At 40.4% G+C, this 25995-nt stretch overlaps 1 protein-coding gene across 1 annotated transcript; it reads right to left on the bottom strand.

The window, feature by feature from the left end:
• Positions 1-4558: 4558 nt before the first annotated feature.
• GALNT8 (polypeptide N-acetylgalactosaminyltransferase 8) lies at positions 4559-25554 on the bottom strand. Its single transcript, XM_065665061.1, has 11 exons — positions 25284-25554; positions 22011-22299; positions 18775-18941; positions 17956-18139; positions 14779-14976; positions 11712-11826; positions 9575-9760; positions 8017-8154; positions 7165-7260; positions 6407-6574; positions 4559-5103 (listed from the first exon to the last, which is right to left on the bottom strand). Exons 1-11 carry the CDS (start codon positions 25525-25527, stop codon positions 4933-4935), a joined length of 1956 nt encoding a protein of 651 aa, XP_065521133.1. The 5' UTR covers positions 25528-25554; the 3' UTR covers positions 4559-4932.
• Between the last annotated feature and the right edge of the window lie 441 nt (positions 25555-25995).

Here is a 25995-nt window from a genome sequence, read left to right as displayed (position 1 = left end):
GACTGCCAAATTATGAAAGTAATAGTTTACCTTTTGTCTAATATTACCAGGCAAATAATGACAATGAACATTCATATTGCCTTCACTTCCTTGAACCTCTACCAGTAGAAGCAGCTGCCAGAACAAGGTAAATGAAGTAGGGCAAATCTTGTTTCCTTGTTCTAGAGAGCCTTGCCTTCTTTTGCACTCCTTCCATAAGGCTTTAAAGGCCATCCAACAAGTACTAGTGAAAATAACTATAAAGTTTCAGGAATCAATACTTCCATTCCAAAACATACTATAGTTTTAGAAGAACAATGGTAAATTAAGACTATTAAATGTTCACTTACACACACAAGCAGTTCTCATTGCACGTGCAGTTTTAAGGCAGATCTAAGGTATATAAGGAAGCATTTTGAAGTGAGGTATACTGTAAAATAGCAAGTAACTGCATATTTGTCCCATGTGAAGTAGAAGGCAACTGTGCCCTCAGCATACAAGCTATCTCACAGTGTAGTGCAAGATCACACAACCAGGCAGCTACCCCAGAACTCACACACTGAAATTTCCTCCCTTTGCCTAATCCCACATCAGTAAGTGTGCATGCCACCATTGTCATCTTTTACTCAGAGCTTTTTCTTTGCAAGCCCAAAGGCATACTTTTAACTGGGGGGTGTTAACCACAGACATTTAATAAACAGTGGCTACTTGAGCTTTAATCTGTAGGTTCTTCTAAAAGGAACTCACACCTTCAGGGAGAAAAATCAACCCTCGTTATGCTTTTCTAAGTTATAACCAGATTTTTTTTCCCCTAAAGAGCAACAAGCCCTGTCACAGTGTGACACAGGTAACAAACTGTGAATCTAATTGTGTAATTATACAGCAGATTGCAGCACAGTATGCTATTAGTTAAACCGATTTGCATGCCAGAAGCATGGCAGTCCGAGAACCATGAACCGTGCACTCAAGGCAGACTGAGGTGAACACATGAGTGACCATTTCCAGTGGGGGTGAAGAATAAACCAGGCTCCGTTCATCCAGGCTAATGACACCTGCGTGCATACCACACACACACAAAAAAAAAGATGGCAGGCACACAGAAATTCAAAGTCTAAAGGAGATGCAGGAGCAAACCGCGTAGTGTGGCAGCTATCACAGTTCCCTTCCATCAGAAGCTCATACCTATCTGTCTCAGTCTTTTTCAGATGTGGCTGTCAGTGTAGAGCTCTAACACTTTCTTTGAAATATGGTGAATTGACAATCCCTTTTCAAAACTGTCTGTGTAAGACAAATATTTTCCCTTTAACAAACTCCTCTTCCCCAAAAATTAATAGGTTTAGGATATGTGCCATCTAACCACACAGTTTTAGATTGGAGTTCTCTCACTTGCATACGTAACGTTTACAGCGAGCATTTCTGTCTAATTATCCACACAAAACTGACTTACATTTGCAAATCTCCTTTGAACTACTGCGACAGATACACACATGGCTTTAGAAGCAAACAGCAATCATGATACTGAACTCAGAGCTCTGTGCATCCTACCACAGTAGGGCACAAGTAAGCATGGTTTTGCTTCAAAGCTGCTGCCATTATCGTTGTTGCTTCAGGCACTTAGCAACAAATGGCACATATTGGGGAATCTTGCAGGCAAACACACACTATAAGGTACCATTTTGCCTTTTCTGGGAGGAGATTTTGGGAAGACTAAGGACTGCAAGTAAATTTACAGTGAACAGGTGAAAAGACATGCTCTGAAGTAACAGCAATTCTCCCAAAAATTAGAGAAAAAAAACTGTAACTACCATATCTGAGTAGATAGAATTTACCAGGGTTAAGGAAATACAAAACCATTGCTGAACTCATATTTGCTACAGGGAGTAGAGCTGAATACTGAAGTGCTGTTAGTGTATGGTTTCAAGCACAAAGCTTTAAGCAAAGCCCCAGGGCCATACTTCCCAGACATGAGAGACAGGGTATGACCCTGTCCTAACCTGGGAGATTGATGAACCCCCTATCTCATTGGTAGTCTTCAGGCTTGCATGGTGTACTGAGGGCTTCCAAGTGGCTGACTGTGAGGAGCTCTACCCTTTAGTTCCCACTGATTCAGTTGCCCACTGATCCTGACTGGATTGTTCTTAATGCAAGCAGAGTGCTATACTGCACTGATAACACTTAAGCTTAATAATAGAATTATAGAATAGTTTGGATTGGGAAGGACCTTAAAGCTCATCCAGTCCAACCCCCTGCCATGGGCAGGAACACCTTCCACTAGACCAGGTTGCTCCAAGCCCCATCCAACCTGGCCTTGGACACTGCCAGGGATGGGGCAGCCACAGCTTCCCTGGGCAACCTGTGCCAGTGTCTCACCACCCTCATAGTAAAGAACTTCTTCCTAACGGTTAATGTTTCAAAAGAGGTAGTTTCACAAAGAGGGAGGAAAATGAGGAGGTAAATCTAAATTTGCCACTTGAGTTTAGAGAAGTCAGTCAAATAAAAAGTGTGAATGAAAGCAGTGGTGGCTTTAATTATATTGATTAGCACAGTTCTACCACACATTTAATCTGTCACCAGGGGATTTAGTTTGGCCAGAACTAAATCCCCTGGTGATAGATTAAATGATTCTCTCTGTTCTCTGATTTAGTTTCCCCTTAAAGAGATTGACAATTTATAGTCCTTTAAATAGTTAATGTCTCCAGACTGGCTCTTCTCCCCATTCCACCAGACATTAAAGAAGAAATCCTTTTTTCCTCTTCTGATTCTTCCTCCCAAGGTGGATTCCTGTTGCACATGCAGTAAAGCCGAACTTCCTTGAGCACAAAACCAAGGAGGAAAGTACTACTGTTCTAGCCATTCCACTAAGGCTTACCTGCATGATAGTAGGTACCTTGGTGCTTTTGTTTATATTTGCTGTGAGTTAAGCTGTCCCACTCCTTTGCAGCCACACACCCATTAAAACTCCTGCCTATTATGTTACTTTTACTACCTGTCTTCAGCATTCTTGTGTCATTTTGCAGGGGCTGAGATGATTTTCTGCAGTTCTGAAAGTTTGGCCAATGACTGGTTTTCAGGGCAAGAATAAATCCCATTCTATGCTATGCCACAGCCATAGCTGCCTTCTTATAATACAGCATGGCAGTAGAGTCCTACATCCATTGCTTCCTTGCTGAGGAATCACACATCAATTGCTTCATCACACAGTGAACTTTCAAGTTCAAAAGTGTTACTAGTGAGAGTAATATACTACTATTGTAGCACCAAAAACGTGGAGTTATTATTTATGTCCCACTGTGCGTCACCAGAAAATTGAAGTCCTTCTCTTATGACTACTATCTTTCCTCATTACAAAAACTGACTGAAAAGTCACATTTGTGAGGGAGGTTCAGGAAATTAAAAAGACTCATACTTGAGATAAATCAAAATATTTGAAGCATTTTGTTTCAGTGTTGACCTCTGTGTATAATTAGAGGCCACACATTAAGAACCCGGAAACCTAGACATTCAGGAATATTTTGATGTTTTTTCAAACTCTAAATTCAAACCAAAATTGTCCAAAATAAATGTCTATTACATTCTATTGAAGTGGCATATTAAGATGGAAAAATCATATGTAAACACTTATTATTAATCATCACCACTAGGCCAGATTATCATTTCAGTTGTACTGGCAAAATTCTGACTGTCTTCACTGTGCTTGTCAAAATGGTAGTCCTTTGATTTCAGTATGACACAGTATTGAAGATGCAGAAAACAGGACAGGGAATAAAAGTGGATTTTAGAAATTTAAATACAATCTGGTTAAAATGTGGCATTTTTAAGAATGAGTTTCTGGAGCAGAAAAATACAGATCCTAAGGACCTTCCTTTAAGAGCTTGTCCATTTCTGACCCTGAATATCAGGGCCAGATTATTCACATTTAGTTTACAGAGAAATTAGAAAGATAAAAACCAAATAATATTGGGTTAGACTCAAACAAGTAGTCAAACAAACCCTGAATACGCATTTGGATAAAATCTTTGGCACCCTTTTCATAGCAAAATTACTTTAGACTGAAACTCTATATAGCTTCAATGAGTTTACTTTACAGGAGTTCCCTTTAACAAATAAGTGTAAGTCCTAGGAGTGGTTACTCTAAGAATTAAGACAACCAGTTCCACCTAACCCTATTCCTACAAGAGCTCATATCCTGTCTACCTGGAAGTTGCCTTCCATTAGCAACTCATGCTGTATTTTACTGTTTCTTTGATAGACGTGTTACTGTATTGGACTCCTATTGGTTTGTGGCAACTACTGAGTTCAGTATCCTTGTTTCCAAGCACTTGACTGAATTTTATCCATGTTGTCACGTGTCTGGCACAAACTAATTTCACATATGTAAACATAATGCAGCCTTAGTGTATCACGCTGCTGAATCCAATAAACTTTACTGAGAAACTGAATCATGTCCAGGAAAATTATATGGACAGGAGAACAAGGATGTATTTCATTTCACCCATTCACATAAGTACATCTTGACAAGAAGTTTTGCATTATCTATATGACTCAAAAAATGGTCTAATTCAGCCTGAGATAAACCGTGTACAAGAGGAAGTCAGACTCACTTTTATTTCTTCTAAATTTTCATATCTAACCAAAATGCCAAAGGTAGAAAGTTAGAGACCTTACGCCAGTCTTTCATTAATGAGTAGTCAGACACTTCTAAAGGACAACATAAGGCACTGAGGTGGGTTGAAAGACTCTTAGACGTAACTACTGCTCTCCAGTGACAATAACAGAGCAAAGACAGGCCCTTTCCTAACTGAGGAAACTTGGGGGGTGATGTCCCAAGAGTGCAAGTAGTTCCTGCAGTAACTACTACCTTGGAAAATCATGTGTAAATAAATTCTTGAAAGCAGCACTGTTTTCAGTGCTGCATGATGAGCATAACAGTTTTCAAGGAAGAGCATCCTCCAGTCAGTGTTGTGCCTTCTGTTGTGGGTCTTTTGTCTTTCCCCAGTCCTTAACTGTGTGTTGGATATTCCACCTTTGTCCTGTGCAGGTCTGCATTACAAGTCTATATGAAACTGGATTGTCTGCTGTGATTTCGAGGCATCTTTTAGTGCTCCTGTTGATTACAGCCGATCCCTACAAAAGGAAAGGAAAGGTGAGAGAAGCTGAGGGCTTATAAATTCAGTGCTCAGTCAGGAAGCAATTCTCTTGACCTTTACAAATGTGTCTGAGGAACACTAGTAGGTCATAGACCTGAGAAAAAAAAAAGTTGTGTTTTCCTCAGGCTGATAATGCATGACAGCTTATGGAACTTTATGAGGCATATTAAAATATATGCAGAGGCTTATTTCATGTCTGCTTTTTGGAGTTGGGGGGAGGGGATGGGTATTTTTTGTGGGTTTGTGGGGGTTTTACAGCTTAAGTAATTTTAGTAGATTTTAATACTCTGTCCCACTTTGAAAGAAGAGAGCTAATAACAGGCAAGAATATTAATATCTTGTCCCTAAGTCGCTATTTCAATACCAATTACTGTGAATGAGGTGGGATGTGATTAAGTCAACTCATCAGGCCAGAAACGAGGCTTTTCCTAAGGTGCTGGGCTCCAGAGCAAACAGGATGTTAGCTGGTTCCTTCAGGCAGCCAGTTGTTCACTATGATAATTCTTGATGCACCCAAGGAAATGGAGGTTTACTTTTAAGGTGGGTCTAAACCCTCCAGAAAATATATATGCACCTTTTTATAAGTTTCATGGTTACAGACCAGACTAAAGATAAAGCCCATGTTAGCAAAATTTCTGGAGACCATGTAGGTCTATACTATTTGGGTCACTGAATCCTTTATCTTTCACCAATTTAACTCCAATATTCTCTACCACTTGCTCACAAGATTTGTCTCCTGCTTAGGTTTTCACTGAGAGATGCAATAAACAGGCCCATACATTATGTGTAAAATTAATTAATTATTAATTACATAACACTAATAAGGTTTGAACTGCCTGAGAGGGGAGAAGCTGCATGGCTTCCTTTCCCACCTCTCTTTCCACTGTTATCACTGCTGCCTGTTTATCCTGCCCCAGAAGTATGACAGTACCTGTCTTAGACTAGCTGACTAAGCTGGTATTATATTCTGTATTCAGAGGCACTGAAAACATCACTTGGGATCTTAAGCATGTCAGCATCAGTTGGCATAAATCCTGCACAAATGGAACCTGGTTAAATTCTGGTAACTCAGTTTCAGCTGTGTGACCATCCCCTTGTTTTTAAAATCACACACCCCTGAAGACTCAACCACCTTCACCAAAGCTCTTGCAGTGGCACCTGCAAGCCCTGAAAATTAAGGCAAAGTTATTCAGAAACAAACCTACTTTGCAAGGAAGTGTCCAAGGATTCATTATAATGGGAGTGCTTATTGAAATGTGGGGATATAGAAATCCACCTACCTGCCTAAAATCCCAGTACAAGTTCAGACCTTTATTTACAGCGATGTCACAATTCTCTAACACAGGCAGGTCCCCATTCCCAGGGTCTGTTAGGCATCTATCACCTGTATTCTGTCGGGCATGTAAACCTCCTACATACATTTCTCCAGTGCTGTGATAAAAGATGTGCTGAAAGGGAAGGTGACACTGCTGTCAGTAAATTGTGATACGAGGGAAATCTCCTAAGCAGGTGACTGCAGACAGTTCCAAAACTGATATTGAGAAGTATCAGCTGTACAGCACCAGCATTCATTGAGCTCTCAGTAATTAAACCAGGATGAATTTGACCCTATACAAAATCTTTCTGCTTTCCAATGAAAAACAAAATCAAGATGCATACAATTGAATGGTAACCCTTAGCTTCCCTCCTTCTGAGGGGACTGACAGGGTGGTGTGAGGAAGAGATCCGCCTCTCTCCCATTTTATCCCAGTGATCTTCTGTTAATCAACAAGATCAATCAGTATCAACATGCGGTCTCACAGTTTTTTGGCAAGGCTAAACCAAAAGCCTTAGTTTAATGCACACAGATTTCCATGGGAACCTGCTCTGCTTCCAGTTACATTGGGCAGCACAATTTAATGAAATAAAGGTTAATCTTTCCCTTTAGATAGCACAGAGATAATAGTTTTGAAGTGCTGACTGCATGGCCCTGTGGAGGGTTGAAAGGAACAGTTAGCAACGTCTTTTGTGTGAAGATCTGGTCAGTTACTTCTGTTACCTGTGGTGAGTATGCATGACAGGGATACATAATTGGTAAGTTTCCAGGGACAGGGCCTTGATCAATACAGATGTCTTCTTTCAATGTGTTTTTCATCTGCAGAATAAACCAGGAAATTTACTGTGAGGAACAGCAATCCTGTTTGCAACTCCCCACCACTAATTTTAGAAACTGTCCTGAGAGCAAGGCTACTTCATTTAGAGCTCTGCACTGAATCCTGAAGTGGAAGATACAATATGGGCTTAGAAAAGAAATCTCAGATTACCTCCATAGAAATAACACACTCTAACAAAAAAAAAAAAGCAAACGTAAGGTCTGTCAAAGATTCATCTACATCGTGCCATTTAGCACCATGTCAGAAGTCACCAAGCAGCTCCAGACAGGTAAGTACCAGTGCCCACCTCCAGCAAGACATGCAAGCTTGGGTATAGAAAATGCTATCTTAATTCATATGTGCATGCTTTCCAAATTATCTTGGTAATCTCTGCAGAAAAGAATCCATACTACTCTATCGAAAAATTCAGGTCCTTACAAGAAGATATTGATCCATTCTTGTTGGTCAATAGAGGAGTGCTGTACACAGTAGAAAACCACACATTAAGCACTTTCCCAAACTACTGTTGTGCTCCCATCAGCACACACACAATAAACACAGTTTAGAAATTCTAGACCAACAACTAATATGAAAAAGAATTTAGAAAGCCTTAGTGCCTAGGAAAAAAAAAATAATAAAATCAAAGTATTCTTAAAGTTTCTAGGGAAATATAATCAGCAAGACAGTGTTCACAACTCTTCCTAATACTAGAGCTAATGATTTATTCCATATTTCAAATAAATAGACTCCATACTTACTGTTCCATAACCAACAATGTTGGGAAGAAATATTAAATTGGGGTAGATGTTCTTTATGTACCAGTCAAAACCTTTACAGTTCAGTTTTTTCCTTAGGTCTTTTCTGGAAGAAACATCTCCAAAGTCTATTCCAGGATTCTGCAAGAACACCATGTTTAATTTCAGGACATTAAGGTGGCCTGGGAAACTAGGGAAAATACAAATTTATTTCTCCGTATTGTCTATTTATAACACTAAAACTATAGCTAAAATTTCATTTGTAAAAAAAAATGTACATTTTATTAAACTTCAGAATTTCAGAACATGTTTTGACTATAAATGCCAATAAATTAGTGAAAAATTAACATATCATTTCATAAATATAAAGGCTATCAGAGCTAGATATGACTTGGAAGTAGTTTCCTTATTTCATACCAAAAAAACTAACACCTAGCTCAAAGTGAAAAATGAGACAGAGTTTGTTAACAACTTTAATATGATCAATAGTCTCTTGACTGCAATACTCATCTCATGTGGGAGCAGTCAAGATTCAAACTATTGTTTACAAGACTGTGTAAATTCTTATACGAAGTGGAAAGCTCCAGCAGGGAAGTTTGGCATAGATCAGTCCAACAGGAACTTACACCCTGTCTGTAAGCATTTGTGTAAAATGCAGCCTGTGGCCTAGATAAATTAGATTAGAAATTTTAAATAGACTTGAACCACTATTTGATGACTGACATTTTCAGATGAAAAATTCCAAATATTTATGGTAGAAATTAATTAAAGTTTTAATTTATGCTATATCACTATATATTTTGTTTCTTTAATATCTATTCAAGAAAACATAAGAAGGCGGGTGTCTATTCTTTTTTTAAAGATTCATAAATCCACTGAAGTGCAAGATGGGAAAATTCATAAGGCTTTTTTTATTAACTGAAGTTATCAATACTCAAAAGACCTGGTCTTGACATTTCCAGTATCTTCAACAGTTTGTGCAGGAGAAAAGTTAAAACTGTATTGAGAAGTACCGAAGTTAATCAAAAGGACAAAAAAACCCAAGCCAATGTAATTTAAGGGATTATTATTATTATTTTAATTCCCTGGTATTACCATTTTTCAGCTTTCTAAGGGTGTTATAAAACTTTCACTTTTTAATTCCAGGAAAACAAAAGCAGAACTTTGGGCTGCAAAGAGGAGAACTCACTTAATAAAAGTAATTGGTTATGTGATGAAGAATAATTGAATTCTCTATTTAAAGTTCAAATTTGCTCATTTAAAAGATATCCAGGGACACCCACACTAGAGACATGCTTTTTCATGCAAAATTATTAATATTTCAGGTAAAATATTCCCTACATTCCCTAAGGAAGTTAAAATACATGTTAAACAATTCCATTGTAGGCTAGGCGTCAGCTCTTGGTTTGAGCCTAAGTGGAACATGTCTATAATCATGCCTCTTGGATGCCATCTATTTCAACAATTATTAATATATCAATATTAAATTTTTTTCACATGCTCTTATTTCACCACTTTTAGACTCTGGATTCCAATTTGAAAAACAGAGAAATGCTGTTACCTCAATTGGAAGATTCCATGCAAAGTAGACCATGTACTTGTAATCATCCATCCACACTTCAGCTACCCGTAAGGCGTTGCGTTTTACCGCAATGCTCAAGTCTGGCAAGTAAGGCTTGTGAGCTCTTTCCAAATGAGCAATTCTTGAACAGGGCAGCACTTCTACTTTACCTCCACACTGCCAAGCCTAGGTCAAGAAGAGAGAATTTGAGGTAAAGTTGCCTATCTATTCTTTGCACTTTTTAGAATCAAAGAATCATAGAACAGTTCAGGTTGGAAGGGACCTTCAAAAGTCATCTAGTCCAATCCCCCTGCAATGAGCAAGGACATCTTCATTTAGATCAGGTTGCTCAGAACCACATCCAGCCTGGCCTTCAGTGTCTCCAGGGATGATGCAATCACCACCTCTCTGGGCAACCTGTGCCAGGATTTTACCACATTCACTGTAAAAATTGTTTTCCTCACATCCAGCCTGAATCTCTCTTTAAAAAAGACATCACCCTTTCTTTAAAATCATCACCTCTCATCCTACAGAAACAGGCCCTGCTAAAAAGTCTCTCCCCAGAAAGTGCTTCCATTTCTGCTCCCCCCACTCCTTCACAAATAAACTGACATGCCCTCAACATTCAAAACTCTATTTCCTGGCTAGAGTGAGTGAAATGAATTTTCCAGTACCTTTCATTTCTACTATATGTAGCCCTAACAGAGGTCCAGGAGAGTAAAAGCATGTTCTTTCTTCTTTTTCTTTGCCACCACCATTTACAGAACTACTCACCAATTTCCTGTGACAAGGCATTCTGGTCAGTTGACATAGATACAGTAAGGCAAACTGTTTCATACCTCCAAGTGATCTCACTAGAAGATAGACTGCTAAATAGTGTAGTGATTATGGGCCTGAATCCTTCAGAAGTAGTGACATTGCCCAGAATATGCCAAGAGCAAAACTGGTCCTGCAAAATCTGACACACTAGGGACAATTCAAGAGAAAGAAAAATGTCCAGTGGATTCCTGGAAAATGTCTTTACGGAATTCGAAGAGATGCCCAAGCAGGACAAAACCAATGCTTCAAAAGTACAAAGGTCCATCTAACCTAGTATTCTGTATCCCATGGTGACTGCAAATTTATTTCTAGGGAAGGCTGGGAACAAGTATGTATGTTACCTCTCATAGCCCCCGGTTATTTTCAGGTGAGGGGATTTTGTGCATATTCCCATGATTCTTTTTTTGTTTACTAACTCTGAGTAGGTTTTTCTTCCATAACTGTTCAGCCTCCCCACAAATGACTGCAAGTTTTTAAGACCCACAATATCCTTTGGAAGGAGCTCTGTTCCTGGTCTACTGGACTGAAAGAATTAAGTACCCCATTCTCATGTTTGTTTTGAAACTGGTTACTGACTTCTTTCAAAACCCCCTCGTTTTCATACTTAATAGAGAAAGAGAATAATCAAACCCTTTTTTCCTAGACATGTAAGTCTTGGTAAAAGGTTTATAAATCTCATGTCCTATCATCTTTTCTCTTCTTTATAGGGATAAGCCTTATGTTCATTTTTTTCTTCTGAGGTCTTCCAGAATATCTCCAACCACCAATACTTTTAAAAAATACTCACCAATAGAATTTTTAGTGCTCTTATTTGTTCCCTAATAACTAAAGACACTCCAGATGAAATTATTCAGGGGGACCGGGGGAAGCCTCCATTCTTGATTTGAAGACACCAAAATTTGAAGAACACACTAGTTTCAAGGGCAGATAGACCTATTTCTGGTTTGGATTTTTTTTTCGGGGGGGGGGGGGGGGGATGTTTGGGGTTTTTTTTCCCTAATACTTAATTTAACTTGCTCTTATTCTTCCACTGAACAAAGAGACATTACATTTCTGAAAGAACCACATCTTGAAAGATTCAGTATTCCCTCACCGAATTAGGATTTTGTGTTAGGAGTCAAAATCCTTGAGAAATATCAACAAATGCCTGCTGATGCTTTTGGAAATCTATCACTTCCATTTAGTATCCGAAATAAAACAGAATTGTTCTGAAATACTAACCCCTGCTTTGGACAATAGCCAGTGACCTACATGCTTTCAAAAAAATCACATACTAATTTTCACTGTCTTTCTAAAAAAGATGAAAAAATAGGCTTACCCTCAGGCCAAGTTCCACATTTTCTCCTCCATATATGTGCATTCCACTGTCCAGTACACCAATCTCACCCAAAAATTTCCTATCTGCAGCAATAATCCCCATTATAGATGGGCTTCTGGAAAGCCAAACAAGTAAAATAAGAAAGTAATAATTATGGAAATAAAGTCAATTAGCCATCAATCACATCTTGAACTTCCATAAGGATTTATTTCAGAGCAACATGTGGATCAACATTAAAGAGTCCTGAAGACAACAAATAAACTTGATCAATGGGCTAAAAAGCATGATATAATACCTTTTAAAGAATCAGATCTATTTCGAGTCATGTCACAACAGATATAACATATTTAAAACAAGAAGAAAGAAATCAGAATAAACAGTTGCACAGAAGAGTTGGGTTGGACATTATGGAATTTTACCTAACATTAAGGAAACTTAAACACTAAAGCCCATTGCAAAGGGGGACTGTGGAATCACTGTCAATTGAGGTTTTGAAAGACAGATGAGATGATTAGCAGGACTAATTCCCCTGTGGATGAATCCATTCTACATGGGGGGGAAAGAGGACTGAAAGGGGATTTGGTACTCTCTTGATATCCCCATTCTCTATGACCAAACCCACTTCTATTTTCTCTGGTCCAAGAACTGTGGACATCCCCCCATGAAACATTCCTTAACCTACATTTGGCTTGCTTTTATTCCATTCTCGTGTCTGAATGATTAATGCTCACTATATGTTTATAACAGAGAGAGAAGTGTGCCAATTTCACCCACAGTTCTTTCTATAGGTATCTGAGCAGCCTTGTCTCCAATGCTTTGCTCCCAAGTGTAGTAGTATATGAATGAAGAAATCTGCCACCTTATCTGACAAACGCAGGATATGATTTTCAAATGTTTTCTCAGTGCCTTTCCTCGTCAGATCTATACAATAAATTTTAAAGCCCTTCATATAAATAAATCTGGTGAATTAACCTTGTCTGGTTTCTACCAGGTGCCCAAGAAGCCACTCTCACATTCCTCCTCTGCCTGACAAGGGAAGACAGTAAGATAAAATAGCTCATGGGTTGAGATAAAGATAACGAGGTTGTTCACCAGTTACCGTCACCAGCAAAATAGACTCAGCCTGGGGAATGCTAATTTAATTTATTGCAAATTAAAAAAAGGACTATAGTAAGAAAGATAAAACCAAAACTAAACCACCTCCCCACCATCCTTCTTTCCAGGTTCAGCTTCACTCCTGGCTATTCTGCCTCCTCTCCCAGCTCTTCTACCTCCTCTCCCTACCTCAAGCAGTGCATGGGGATGAAAAATGGGGGTTATAGTCAATTCATAGCACTTCATCGCTGCCACTCTTTTCTCCTCACACTTTTCCTTTGCCCCAGTGTGGGGTCCTCCCTTAGGATACAATCCCCCATGAGCTGCTCCAACGTGGGTCCTTCTCATGGACTGTAGTTCTTCAAGAGCTGCTCCAGATTGGGTCCTTTTCTGCAGGGTACAGTTACTCAGGAGAAGACTGTTCCAGTGCAGGTCCCACACAGGCTGCAGTTCTTTGACAGAAAACCTGTTCCTGCCTGAGCACTTCCTCACAGGTGGCAGTACCTCCCAGGATCCTACTCCAGCATGGGCTTTCAATATGGAAGAAAAAGAGCATCTTCCTTCAGGGCATATCCACCTGCTCCGGTGTGGGGTCCTCCACATGCTGCCGTGTGTTTATCTACTTCAGCATGTTCCTCCACGGGCTGCTGTGTGGATATCTGCTCCTGTAGGGTCCTCCATGGGCTAGCATATGAATATCTGCTCCAGTGGGGTCCTCCACAACTGCCCTATGGATACCTACTCCAGTATGATCCTTCCTAGGATGAATCCTCCACATGTTTCAGAGATGCAAGCTGTTTCATCGTTGTCTTCCCCACAGGCTGCAGGGAAACTGCTCCAGCACCTGGAGCGTCACTTCCTGCTTCACTGATCTTGGTGTTTGCAGGACAACTTGTTTATCTCATATTTCTTCCTCACTCCTCTCTCCCACAGCTCCTGTGCAGCATTTTTTACCCAATTTTACATACATTATTACCACCAGCATTGCTGATTGGCTAAGCTCTGGCCAGCACAATGTATGTTTTGGAGTAAGCTGGAACAGGCTGTGTTCAACATGGGGGTAGCCCCTCACCTCTTCTCACAGAAACCAATTCTTTAGCCTTTCCCACTACCAAAACCTTGCCACATAAATGCAATAAAATAAGCTAGGGCTACACAAATCTGATTACTATACCTTATCTCCTAGGGGTTTTTAGTATTGTTTGCTAAGTGGCTGTTAACAGATGAGGGACAGTCAACACCTGACATCCTTGTAGAACAAGGAAGCAAATGGGTTTATATATTCAGGATGAGATGGCTGCTGGTATCATAGTACCAGCAACCATTTGGTGTTGAATACATAAACTAATATGAGCAGTTAAGGAAGGTATCAGTAACAGAAGCAAATATATTGGCTCTTAAACCTAACAATAAGGGGTCACTTTAGGTGTAACAGCTGGTGTATCTGTTCATGTTTTTTCTTGCTTCTATGTGACACACAAGTGGTAAGTGTTGAAAAAAGCTGGCCAAGATCACTGCAAACACATGTCACTCCAACATCTCCAAAGGAATAACTGCACAACTTGAACCCATCCGAGTCCTCACAGATCAGACATGCAATTGGCCAGCAGAGTTATGAGATTCACTCCATATCGTTGGGCAAATGTGGAGAAGGGCCACGCTTCATCTTGCACAGTCAATAAATATTGCTACCACACTCCTAGCTAAGGAACATAATACAGAAGAATGAATGACTTGGGGATTGCCTGAAAATCTGAGAGCAGAATCAGCACAGGGCTGATTCAACAACCCTGCAACTGGTGTACTGAGATTTTCAGGGCTGCTAAAGAACCCACATTTCCAAACCAAATATCGAGATATAACGTCGTTCACAGGTATCTATCCCACCACCTATGAAAAATCTTCTTCCCTCTGCTTGCTCTACGTAGGTATTATGTACCTTGGCTCACCCTCAGATGCTATGCATACTTACCGGACTGGAGCTGTTTCATCTTTTAGAGCATACCATTCAGCTGGTAAGGGTTCATAAAGGCACCAGAGTGCCCAGTCAAATCCATCTGCAGCCACTGAATACTGAAGAAGCTCAAAGTCATCAAAACGAATATTGTCAAATACTGGTGATATTATAATAGTGCGATCTTCTTTTAGTCGAGATAGAATAGGTTCAGCCCTACCAAAATTAACAAGCAGAGTATATTCATCTTGAAAAAAATGGAAATCTAATGAACAGTACTAACTTTACAGCCTGTTTCTAAAACTGGGTTAGCTACTTTATGTAAGCTATTTACTTTAGCCTCTACAAAAAGTTATATGCCAATCTTGGAGTACTAATAGCCCAAATTGTTAATGCCATGGCTCAATTCTCTCTTCTATTAGACTGCTTCTGCATTTTAACTGTCACTAATCAAAATAACAGTAAATTTCACTTTTAAATCTCTGAGTTGATTGTTACCTGGGTGTCCTGGGTTCAGCAGTAGCACTCATTTTTCTCCTTCTTAGTAGGTGGTGTAGTGCTGTGTTTTTGACTTTCAGCCTGGGAACAGAGCTGATAACACCGATCTTATTAGTTGCTGCTCAGTAATGTTAAGTCTGACCAAGGACTTTCTGAGTCTCATGCTCTGCCAGGGGGGAGGGGAAGCCAGGACAAAGCAGAGACAGGACACCTGACCCAAACTAGCCAAAGAGGTATTCCATCCCACAGCACGTCATGCCCAGGATGTAGAACTGGGGGCAGTTACCCGGAAGGGGCGAGATCACTGCTCAGTCAGGCTGGGTATCGGTCGGCTGGTGCTGAGGTGTTGTATTCTCTTCCCTTGTTATTTCCTTTATCATTATTATTATTGGTGGTAGCAGCAGTGATTTGTGTTATACCTTAGTTATTAAACTGTTCTTATCTCAACGCGTGGGAGTTACATTCTTTTGATTCTCCTCCCCATCCCTCTGGGAGCAGGGGGAGGAAGGGGGGGAGTGAGAGAGAGGCTGCGTGGCTGGGCTTAAACCACAACACTGGGTCTGCTTCCTTCAGGCTCCAGACAGTCCTCAATATCTCCATGAAGAGACGAAAAGGGAAAAGGAAAGGAAAGAGACCACAGGGGGTACTGTAAGACCTGAGGTTGATCATTCACCATCTTTCCCCTGTGCCTTGATGGCACATCTAGTGTATGAGGGAAAGGGTGTGACCAATCAATGGACCCCTATGATCAACGATGGAAGAAGGCTCAGAGAAGAGAGGCAAGGATGATGTAATCATAAAGCTCAGAGGAGAACGTAGGGAATGACCACAGCTATCGTAAAGGAAGCTAAACTTATCCCAACACCAAGGGAACCAGAGAATGGCCTTTGCTGCAGGTAAACGGCAGTATCAGTTGAGTGGGTCTACTGGTTATGTATGTGACCTTCCTAAAATAATCAATAGAAAGTATTATCTTCCTAAATTAGACAGACCAACATTGGAGAAGTGTATATGTGGTGCAGCCAACACAGAGTATAAAAACTGAACATCCAGGAAAATGAAAACATTAAAGAGAGCAACGTGTTGGAGTTGGCTTCAACCCATATATTCTTTCCAAGCAACTGGGGATGCCCAGCATCTCAACGGTGAGCATATGAAACGTAGTAATGTAAATCTCATTTGTAAAGCATTGTATTGAATATTACAATTGCTATATTGTGCTTGTGCTGTGATTTCAGTATATTGCTGTATCACTTTTTTAAACCAAAATCTCATGTATCTTCAAATAAGTAAATTTAGTATTAAAACATTAAACTCTCCTCATATAGAATATATAAAAGAACCTGGTCAGAGAGTATTGGACTCTGACAGAGGGAGTCTTTTTGCTGGACCCCAATTGTTGTTAGCCCTAATAGAACTGGCCTCAGTACTCCTTACATACTCTTGACAGCCTAACCTATCCTGATGTTGTGGTTTAAGACCATGGGTTGAGATAAGAAGAGTCCAGTAACTAAGGTATAATACAAAACCACTACTACCACCACCACCAGTAATAATAATGATAAGGGGAACAACAAGGGAAGAGAATACAAACACTCACCGCCTGTCGATTGATACCCAGCCTGACCCGAGCAGCGATCTGGCATTCTGGGTAATTCCCCCCCAGTTTCCATACTGGGCGTGATGTGCTGTGGTATGGAATACCTCTTGGGCTAGTTTGGGTCAGGTGTCCTGTCTCTGCTCTCTCCTGGCTTCTTGTGCTCCTCCTCACTGGCAGAGCATCAGACTCAAAGTCCTTGTTTGACGTAAACATTACTTAGCAACAACTAAAAACATTGGTGTTATCAGCGTTGTTCCCAGACTAGAGTCGAAAACACATCACTACACCAGCTACTAAGGAGAAAAATGACTGCTACTATTGAACCCAGGGCACCCAATGAGTCCTGAAAGCCATGACTTCAGCGTTACCTTTAAGATTGTAACAACTAGGAAGTGCAGCGTGTTACCAAAGATTGATACGGAGCACATAGAGCCATTTTGGCCTGCAGAAGGGCTGGGATAAGAATTTTGATCCCAGAAACTTAAACACAGACAACAGTCAGCCAGTGAATTCAACAACCGAGGAGGAAAGAATGTAAAGAGATTTCACACAAAAAAAGCACCACAGGCATCACCACCTAACCAAATATAAATATCCATCATCAGCTGCTTGTTTTGTCTCTCTTTGCAAATAGTGTCCTACAGAACTACAATGCACTATTAAACTAACAGAAAAGAGCAAACAAGCATTAGCGAAAGCTGGAATAAGAACCAAGCCAATTTAAAGTCATCGGGCATTATGGCTGTTTAATTTACTTATAAAGGGTCAAAGCTGCTCACAGTGGAATTAAATGACCTTCGTCATTCTTATTTCACTGCATAAAGTCTTTTCTCCTAGAAATGTCACAAATATAGAGAGAAGGTAGGCATTTTTCCTTTCCTGTGTACTAAACAGCTTACTCTGTTACCTGTCTTTGCTATATATTTCAAACAATTGTATCCCTTTTCCTCTCAGAAATAAATGACTGGTGGCTGTTAATTAACATGTGCAAGCCAGAAAAGGAGAACCATATGTGGGATTCCTGTCTCAGCTAATAAAGTTATACTCCTTGTCCCCCTCTCCCCACTTCAGAAACTCCCCAGTCTTCATAGACTTACCATGCCATGTTCACCTCAACATGGGCATCCAAAATTGCAACAACATCTGCAGTTGATGCCTCCCAGCCAGAAATCCGGGCTTGTGTTAGGCCTTGTCTTTTCTGATGTCTGATGATCTTCAGCAGTTCCGAATGCTTTACGTTGTAATTTTTGACTTCTGTTTCCAAAGGTCCTTTCAGATCATCTAGAACCAGCCCCAAAATTTTAGTCATTAAAAAAAAAAATCAAAGAAGTAAAAGAGTTCATCAATATTAAGAAATGGAAAACATTACATATGCAATGGCTTTCTAACATTTTTCAGGTCCAGACTGAAACCTGATTTGTCGTTTGCAATAAAACAGAATTATTCAGGTACTTAAGAATTCAAGAGGCTTATTTTAACAACAAGTTTCCTTCCTTTCACAGTTCCTATATTTCATTTACATACAGCGCTATCATATGGCTTCTAAACCATACACATATATATCAGTGTGTAGAGACTTCAGATGTGTGCCATAGCAGCAACCAACTATTTGTCTTAGTGCAGTAATTTCTTTATGTATCTTCTACCATGTGGAAAGGAAAGGAAAATATACAAGCCCTGAAAATGTGAAATGCTCCTGTAAGAGATGTAGGCATACCATCTCCCTCACCAAAGAAGAATATAGTGTCAGAGAAAAGGAACTGAAAGTCAGGATCTCTTAGCATAATTTTGGAAATTCACTTAATTTACTTAATTTTGAGAAGTCTACCCTGTGTGCACCCAAAAAGCCACCAACTTTCATTTCACACAATAGTGGCATAAATTAGCAAGACTCCTGCTTTCCCTGGGTCACTTACCATTTGAACTGTAATCATCTACCAGGATGATTTCTTTCAGTAAATGGGCAGGTGTTCTGTTAATTATACTAGTGATTGCACGTAAGATGATTGACAGTCCTTCATTCATAAATATAAGTACAACGCTCAGTGTTGGAAGGTCTTTCGGGTATGTTTTCATTTTACAACTGTAACAGAAGATAAACAACTTTACTACAGTTTCTAAAGAAAGCCAGAGCAAGGCAGCTGCAGGAAAGGAGAATTGGGATGCTGGGCTCAAAGCACAGTGAAAATCAGCATAAGTGTGAAGGAAAAAAAGGAATTCCCAAATCCAAGTTTTATTATGCATTTGGGTTGTGTTACGTATGTATATAAATCACCAGGATAAAGTTAAAATTTCTGTTAAAAAGAACAATTACTGTTTCTCAATCCAAAATAATTATAAAATATTGAACCTGAAGAATACAGCTAACTCAGCCAGCAATTATTACCTCACAAGGCAGTGGACATGTGAATAAAATTTGGCTTTTTGCATTTACAAAAGGAAATCACAATGACCAAACTTGACAACAGACAAAAGCAAATTAGGTAATTATTCCTCTGTATGTGCAATAAAGAACAAGGTAGGACTAGCTATACTTATAAACATGCATAGAATCATAGAATAGTTAGGGTTGGTAAGGACCTTAAGATCATCAACTTCCAACCCGCCTGCCACGGGCAGGGACACCTCACACTAAACCACAACACCCAAGGCTTTGTCCAACCTGGCCTTGCACACCACTGGGGATGGAGCATTCGCAACCTCCCTGGGCAACCCATTCCAGTGCCTCACCACCCTAACAGGAAAGAACTTCTTCCTTATATCCAATGTAAACTTCCCCTGTTTAAGTATTAACCCGTTACCCCTTGTCCTGTCACTACAGTCCTTAATGAAAGTCCATCCCCAGCATCCCTATGGGCCCCCTTTAGATACCGGAAGGCTGCTATGAGGTCTTCACGCATGCATGTGAGAATGATTCCCTTGTACAAGGGATCTCTTTAGAAATGCTTGAAAGAGCTTCAAAAGCCCTTCTTACAGAGCAAACCACTCCTTGTGGAACTTTATGCTATCCCAGAATAAATTGTTCCCAGTACTGATACAAACTTGTTTTGTGCTATTTGAACACTTCAGGTCTTCTTGCTTACTGTCAAAAGATATATTTATTGCTTTTAAGTATATATTTGGGATGTTTGTCAGCTCTGCTAATTATCATCCTGGGCACCGGGCAGATGGTGAGGATTGGGTTTTTCTCTTGGTGCTAAGCACTAACTCTCTTTAGAATAGACAACAGAGCATAGCTGGATTCTCTGGATGATCATTCCCTCCCCTTAGAAATATGTTCATGAAAATACTTTGACTGCTTAAGTTGTGTAGCTACATACTGCAGCTCTCTGCAAGACAGCCTCATGCTCCAGGTAGACCTCTACAGTGCCAACATTCGCACAAGTGGAACATGTTTTTGTTGGAATTTCTCCACTAGCTTCCCTACTCATTAGCACAAAAGCCTGAAGGAATATCTGCAAAACGTGGTCTCTACAAACACCTCCTTATGATGTATTCATGTTTCTTTATGATGCCAAGCAAAAGAGCACCAGGCAGAGCATCCATTCTTTGGGACCATGTAGACTTACCATGTGCTTCTGCCAGCCACATCCATGGTGGCTGCTCCAGAGAAGCCTCCAAAACAATCCCCCAGCAGAGTGGAGATTGTTGAGCTCTGGGCTACCTCAGGACAATCAGTGGCTGGCTCACTACTGCACAAGGCCCTTCTCCCTTGACCTTCTCCTCTGCAACGCTACCCCACAGACGCACACAGTCAAGGGCAACTTATTACTGCCTGCCCTAGATGGAACTAGGGCCACCTGGAGCAGGATGATGAGGACCCAGTTGCATAAACCTCCTCCTTACATCTTCTGGAGGGCTGCCAGTAAGACAACTCCCCTTTTCCAAGTGTGATACTGTTAATCCATGCACAGTTTGCAACCCTCTCTGGACCCCAAGTCCTTTTCTGAAATATTCTATCAGAATTAGTACCACTGATTATAGGTACAAATGTTTAGGCTGATAGTATAAGTGTGATATTCCTCCACGTTTACAGTAGTTCATTTCTGGAAAGCTTACTATTATCTGTTGCAATAAATCGTGTACCTTATCATACTATATAGGAAAAAAAGTGCTTGCTTTTTTTTAACAGACACTTGTTCTTAATGAGGTTTTTAATGGTTACTTATGCTAGCTTCCACAGTATCACCGGTCTGCTTAAAAAAAAATGTATTATCTATTGACTTCAAGAACCAACTAGTTGGAATCACAGAATCGCAGAATGGTTAGGGTTGGAAAGGACTGATTACCTACATTTTAATCCTTTAGATGTTTACCCCACTATATTTTCTGTGTAACTAAACCTCAGACTCTTTAATAACTTAAGAAGGAAACAGAATGAGAAAATGAGGCTACAAGGAAAACTCACAAAGTCACCGGTCCATTATGGTTGTGCCTACAGTACTAAAGATAAGAGTGCCAGACATCCAGCTCGTGCTGAATCTTCTGTCACCCTTCATGGAACTCACTCACTAATAATAAGCTCCAGCCAACTCTCCTGATTGATTTGTAATCATCTTTAAATAAGCAGTATAGGTATTCCCCACTTACTTTCTGCAACATAGCTAAGAAAAACAAGCATTTTGTTAAAAAGGACAGAATTTTAAAATGAAAGGGTTTCTTTCTTCGTTGATTATATTTTGGGGAATTTCCAAATAAGGGCAAGGGGGTTAAAAAACACCCCGTGGGATATCTCAGCATCTAACAGGCTTACATAAAAGACAACGTAAGAGAAAGGAGAAAGCATGCTTCAGATGTCCTGCCTTGAGGTTTGAATAGAATGTAAACAGACCAGAAGGTCTCATATCTTCTGAACTCTATGGTTAGTTTTTCTCCTCTTTACTGACAGTTAGAAGTCCTATATCAAGTATAATGTTAACATTACATTCTTTTCCCTATGTGCTTTCTCTACACTGTGACTTCTTTTCACAGTCTTTGCAGTATTACATGTCTGAGTGAGATTTGGAAGAAAATGATTGAAAAAAACCCTAAATAAACAGAGCACAAATTGAGATCTGTTAGCAGATGATTCTAACTTAGTGTAAAGCAATCTAGATCCCTTTCCCTTTAATTTCATGTCTCCTTGTGAAGGTAGAGAGGGCTTATACTGCACCTGGGAGATCTGGTGTCTCTGATAGGTCGATCCAGAGGTAGTCGATCACTGAGATAAACATTATACCCATAATTTAAGAAGAGATTCTGTGCAACAGTTTGCTCCTCTTCACTTAAATCTGCACCCCAGCGTCTGAACAAAACTGAGTCTGGGTACAGCAAACGGTGTGGAACCTTCTTTTGCTCTTTTGCATTATCAGCTTTGCGGAGGTCAGTCTTGGAGTTATCTTGCAGCTTCAGATCATGTTCTATTTGTTTTATATTTTCACGGAATGCTTCCATTGATTTTGCTGATTGAAAATAAAAGAGGATTGATTATAACAGCAGTTGAGAACACACTCAACAGCTAAACTAATTATTCACATGAGAGTAGGATCAGACCCTCCCTCCTACACATGAACAGTTTTTAAACATCACATTTCACAGCACCCTGCATCAGATTCTGCCCTCAATTGCAAAAGCACAGAGCAAGGGACACTGAACTGGCATCAGTGGAGAAATCTGGGAGGCAACACACAAACTGTTAAATCAGGCCGAAATCATTCCCATGGTGTTATGCTTGAGTTACATTAATGTATTAATGATGCATAGCAGCATTGCCACCAAAGTCAGGTTGTTGGTACCACATTTATCTTGAAAGCAAATGCAGTAAATGAGCTCCTTTGCCCTCTCCTTTAATAAGCTTAACGGACTCTTTTGACTTATGCTCAGAAATATAAGAACAGGGCGAACCCCAATCTCTCACGGCTCTTTTAGGTTTGCAATATTGTGCTGCAAAGAAAAGTCACAGATAGCCCATGTGAGATTGTTCTTGGAGGTAAATACGATAAAAGAGCCTTTTGTAGCATCTTTTGAATTTCTGCTTTGAACATGGTAAATCCTAATCTCTTTAGGTCTTGTTAAGTTCACAGTATTTGACTGTGCCATAAAAAAAGGCACAGAAAACACGCGGGAGCTAAAGCTTTCTACAGTGAAATTACTGTCCTGGTGAATGAGGGGAGAGGAGTGGACATTATTTAAATTCAAGTAAGGATTCTAACACTTCTTCTCATAACATCCTCATTCACAAGATAAGGAAGTAAGTGCTAGATAAGTGGATAGCAAGGGGGATTGAACTGCCAGGATCAGAAGGTTGCAACTGCACAAAATCCGGATGGAAGCCAGTCACCAGTGCTGCACCCCAGGGTCCTAGACTGGTTCCAATACTGCTTTAATATGGACATTAATGGCCTTGAAAATGGGGCAGAGTGCACCCTCATTGATTCTGTGTACAATACCAAACTGCAAGGAGTGGCTGATACACCACAGAGTCCTGCTGCCATTCAGAAGGACCTGAAGAGACTGCAGGCATAGGCCAACAGGAGCCTCATGAAGTTCAACGCATCCAGATGCAAAGTCCCCTGCATCTGGGGAGGAACAACCCCATGGACCAGCACCAGCTTTGCAGAAAAGGACCTATTGGATACTAAGTTGAACATGAGCCATCAGTACCCTGGGCTGAATTAGAAAGAGCACTGCCAGCAGGTCAAGGGTCCTTCCCCTTTACTCAGCACTGGTGACGCCACACATTGGAGTACTGTATCCATGTCTGGGCTTCTCAGTAAGAGAGACATGGACATACTAGAGCAAATCCTACAAAAAGCCACTAAGATTACTCTGAGACTGGGCCACCTGTTATACAAAGGGAAGCTGACAAGCCTGAGAAGGTTTGGGGGTGCAGGGGACTTACTGATGAATATAAATATCTTATGAGGGGCACTAACAAAGAGTCTCTTCCTGGTGTCCTGTGAAAGGACAAGAGGCAGTGGACTCAAACTGAAATACAGGGAATTACATTTAAATATAAGATGGGGGTGGTGGTTGTTAGTTGCATTGGGTTTGTGTTGTGGTTTTTTGTAACTGCTGGTGTGACAAAAAAACCTGAAGCATGTTGTTCCAGATAGGTTATTAAGTCCCCATCGTGGAGATATCCAAACCCCAACTGGATGATACCCTAGACAGCCTACTCTAGCTATTCATGCTTCAACCAGGGGAATTAGTAGAATAGACCATCTCCAGAGATGCCTTCCAATCTTTACTACTAGGTGGTTCCATGACTAAGTATTGAAGGCTTCAGCTTTCTTTCAAATGGCTCTAAAATAACCTACAGAAATATGCCCCACTATCGATGCCCATGAGAACAGGTGCCAGTGAAGACACTGTCAGCAATTACAATGACATTACGGGATGCTGGTGCTTGGGATAGGGCATATTAAACCTGATCAAGATGTACACGGAAAATTTTTCACTCAAGGGTGCAAGTGGCATTTTAAACAGCTAGTTTCAGGCTTGGATGATCAAGACAGAATTCTAAGTTTCTTTTTCTGTTCTACATAGCATGCATGTAGCTCTAATGTTAGGAGATCTGGACAACGTGGCAGTTAAAAGCAATATCAGCCAGCAGGGTTCTGGCTGCTTTAGGCCTCCTATAGCTACCATAAGGTGATGAGATTCAAGCAACAGAAAAAAAACCTGGAAATCAGGGGGGTTCAAAGGAAAAAGAGAGATGGATTCTTCAGCCCTTACGCAGATGGCTCTATTGTGCCCACTTCCCAAAAGTCCAACCTACAACAGATACCTGAAAACAAAGTCAAAATTCACAAACCCCTTGTGAGAATGAAAAGGCCCTTTCCAAATTAACGCTGCTCATACACAAGCACATCTGCTGGGACACAGCTGGATGTTCACTGTGGTGAGATGAGACAGAAACAGTCCTGCCAGCAGATTTCAGATAATGCTGCCTGGGAACACAGTCCAATCAAGCAGTGATGTAGAGTTCATCAAGGTCTTTTCCTCACAGCAACCCCATTGTGTCTGTGCTGAAGGTACATGAAGATTCACAGTTCCTCATTCTGCTCACCCACACAGCAGAAGTCAAGGAAATGAGGCATTTCCAGTTTCTCTCAAAAAGAGAGGGCAAACAAAGTAATGACAGGAATAATAACCACCTGAGATTGGTATGCTGATACAACTGCTGAACACTTCTAAAAGAGTTCAGGGTCAGGAGCTGCCTAATATGCAAAAAAACACCATGCTGACTGTGCAAGATTTCATTGTTTCGGGGGTAAGCAGAGAAGCTATCAGATCTTTTTCAAGCTTACAGGAAGAAAAACAGACAAATGATCTAAAGTATCCAAGGAAACCCAGCAGTTATTGCTGCTATCTATTATTCAGTCCTTCAGGAAATCTAGATACTTAGTCCTCAGAAAGTTAAGCACCATGGCATTTTACTTACAGAGGTTGTGAATGTCCCAGTCCAAATGGTCCAGTCTCTGAAGGATGGTGTTTTCTTGCTTCAGAGATTGAGAATTTACTTCCAAGGAATCAGGTCTTCTCTTTCTTTGATCTTGCAGCAAGTGCAAAAGATAACACACAAACCCTGTGTTCACGATTAACAGTGCAAGCTTATGTGATCTCTTCCAGGGTGCCATTGTGAATTTAAAGAAACTCAGCGTTGTGCAGCTGGTTGGAGTTTGCATGTGATTCTGGGTGTACACTCAATCTTCTTTCCAGCCGTACTGTTTCAAATAGCCTCTACTTGGTTGAGAGCTAAGACTGCCCAGGTGGAGTAATTAACAGTCTAATGACTCATAGTAGTGATGATGATAAGGTACAGCTTACAGGTGATTTCTCCTGCATACTTACATGTATCTGTGCAAGTTATTGGTGCCAGAGAACACATGCAGCTCCCACTGGCTTGCGTAACGAGTTACGTGAACTGAGTGAGAACCTGGGTGATGCTGTAGGAAGTGTGGGGTAGATGTCAAAAAACCTGTCATGCAACAAAGTACATGTAAGCATGAACACAGTTGGAATAAAAAGCAAGGCAATTCTGTTTCCTGGTCATTAGCAGCTGGGGAATTGTGAATCTAACTAAACAAAAAAAAATGAAAATACATTAAAATGGATTTTCCATCAGGTTTTGAGCTGGCTGTAAGTAATTGTGA

The sequence above is a fragment of the Lathamus discolor genome, chromosome 1 (genome assembly GCF_037157495.1).
Source record: "Lathamus discolor isolate bLatDis1 chromosome 1, bLatDis1.hap1, whole genome shotgun sequence".
NCBI classification, from domain to species: domain Eukaryota; kingdom Metazoa; phylum Chordata; class Aves; order Psittaciformes; family Psittacidae; genus Lathamus; species Lathamus discolor.
Note: the sequence above shows the minus strand (reverse complement) of the source record. Positions and strands in the feature narration are given on the sequence as shown.

Bases quoted from the DNA above. Each gene is read 5' to 3' on its own strand.
- GALNT8 (XM_065665061.1), bottom strand. From the start codon at position 25,527: ATGCAAACTCCAACCAGCTGCACAACGCTGAGTTTCTTTAAATTCACA. The intron at 18,140-18,774 runs GTAAGTGACCCA...GGCTGGTTCTAG, and splicing joins AGATGATTACAGTTCAAATG to ATGATCTGAAAGGACCTTTG. The intron at 5,104-6,406 runs GTAGGTGGATTT...TTCCTTTTGTAG, and splicing joins TGTACTGGGATTTTAGGCAG to GGATCGGCTGTAATCAACAG.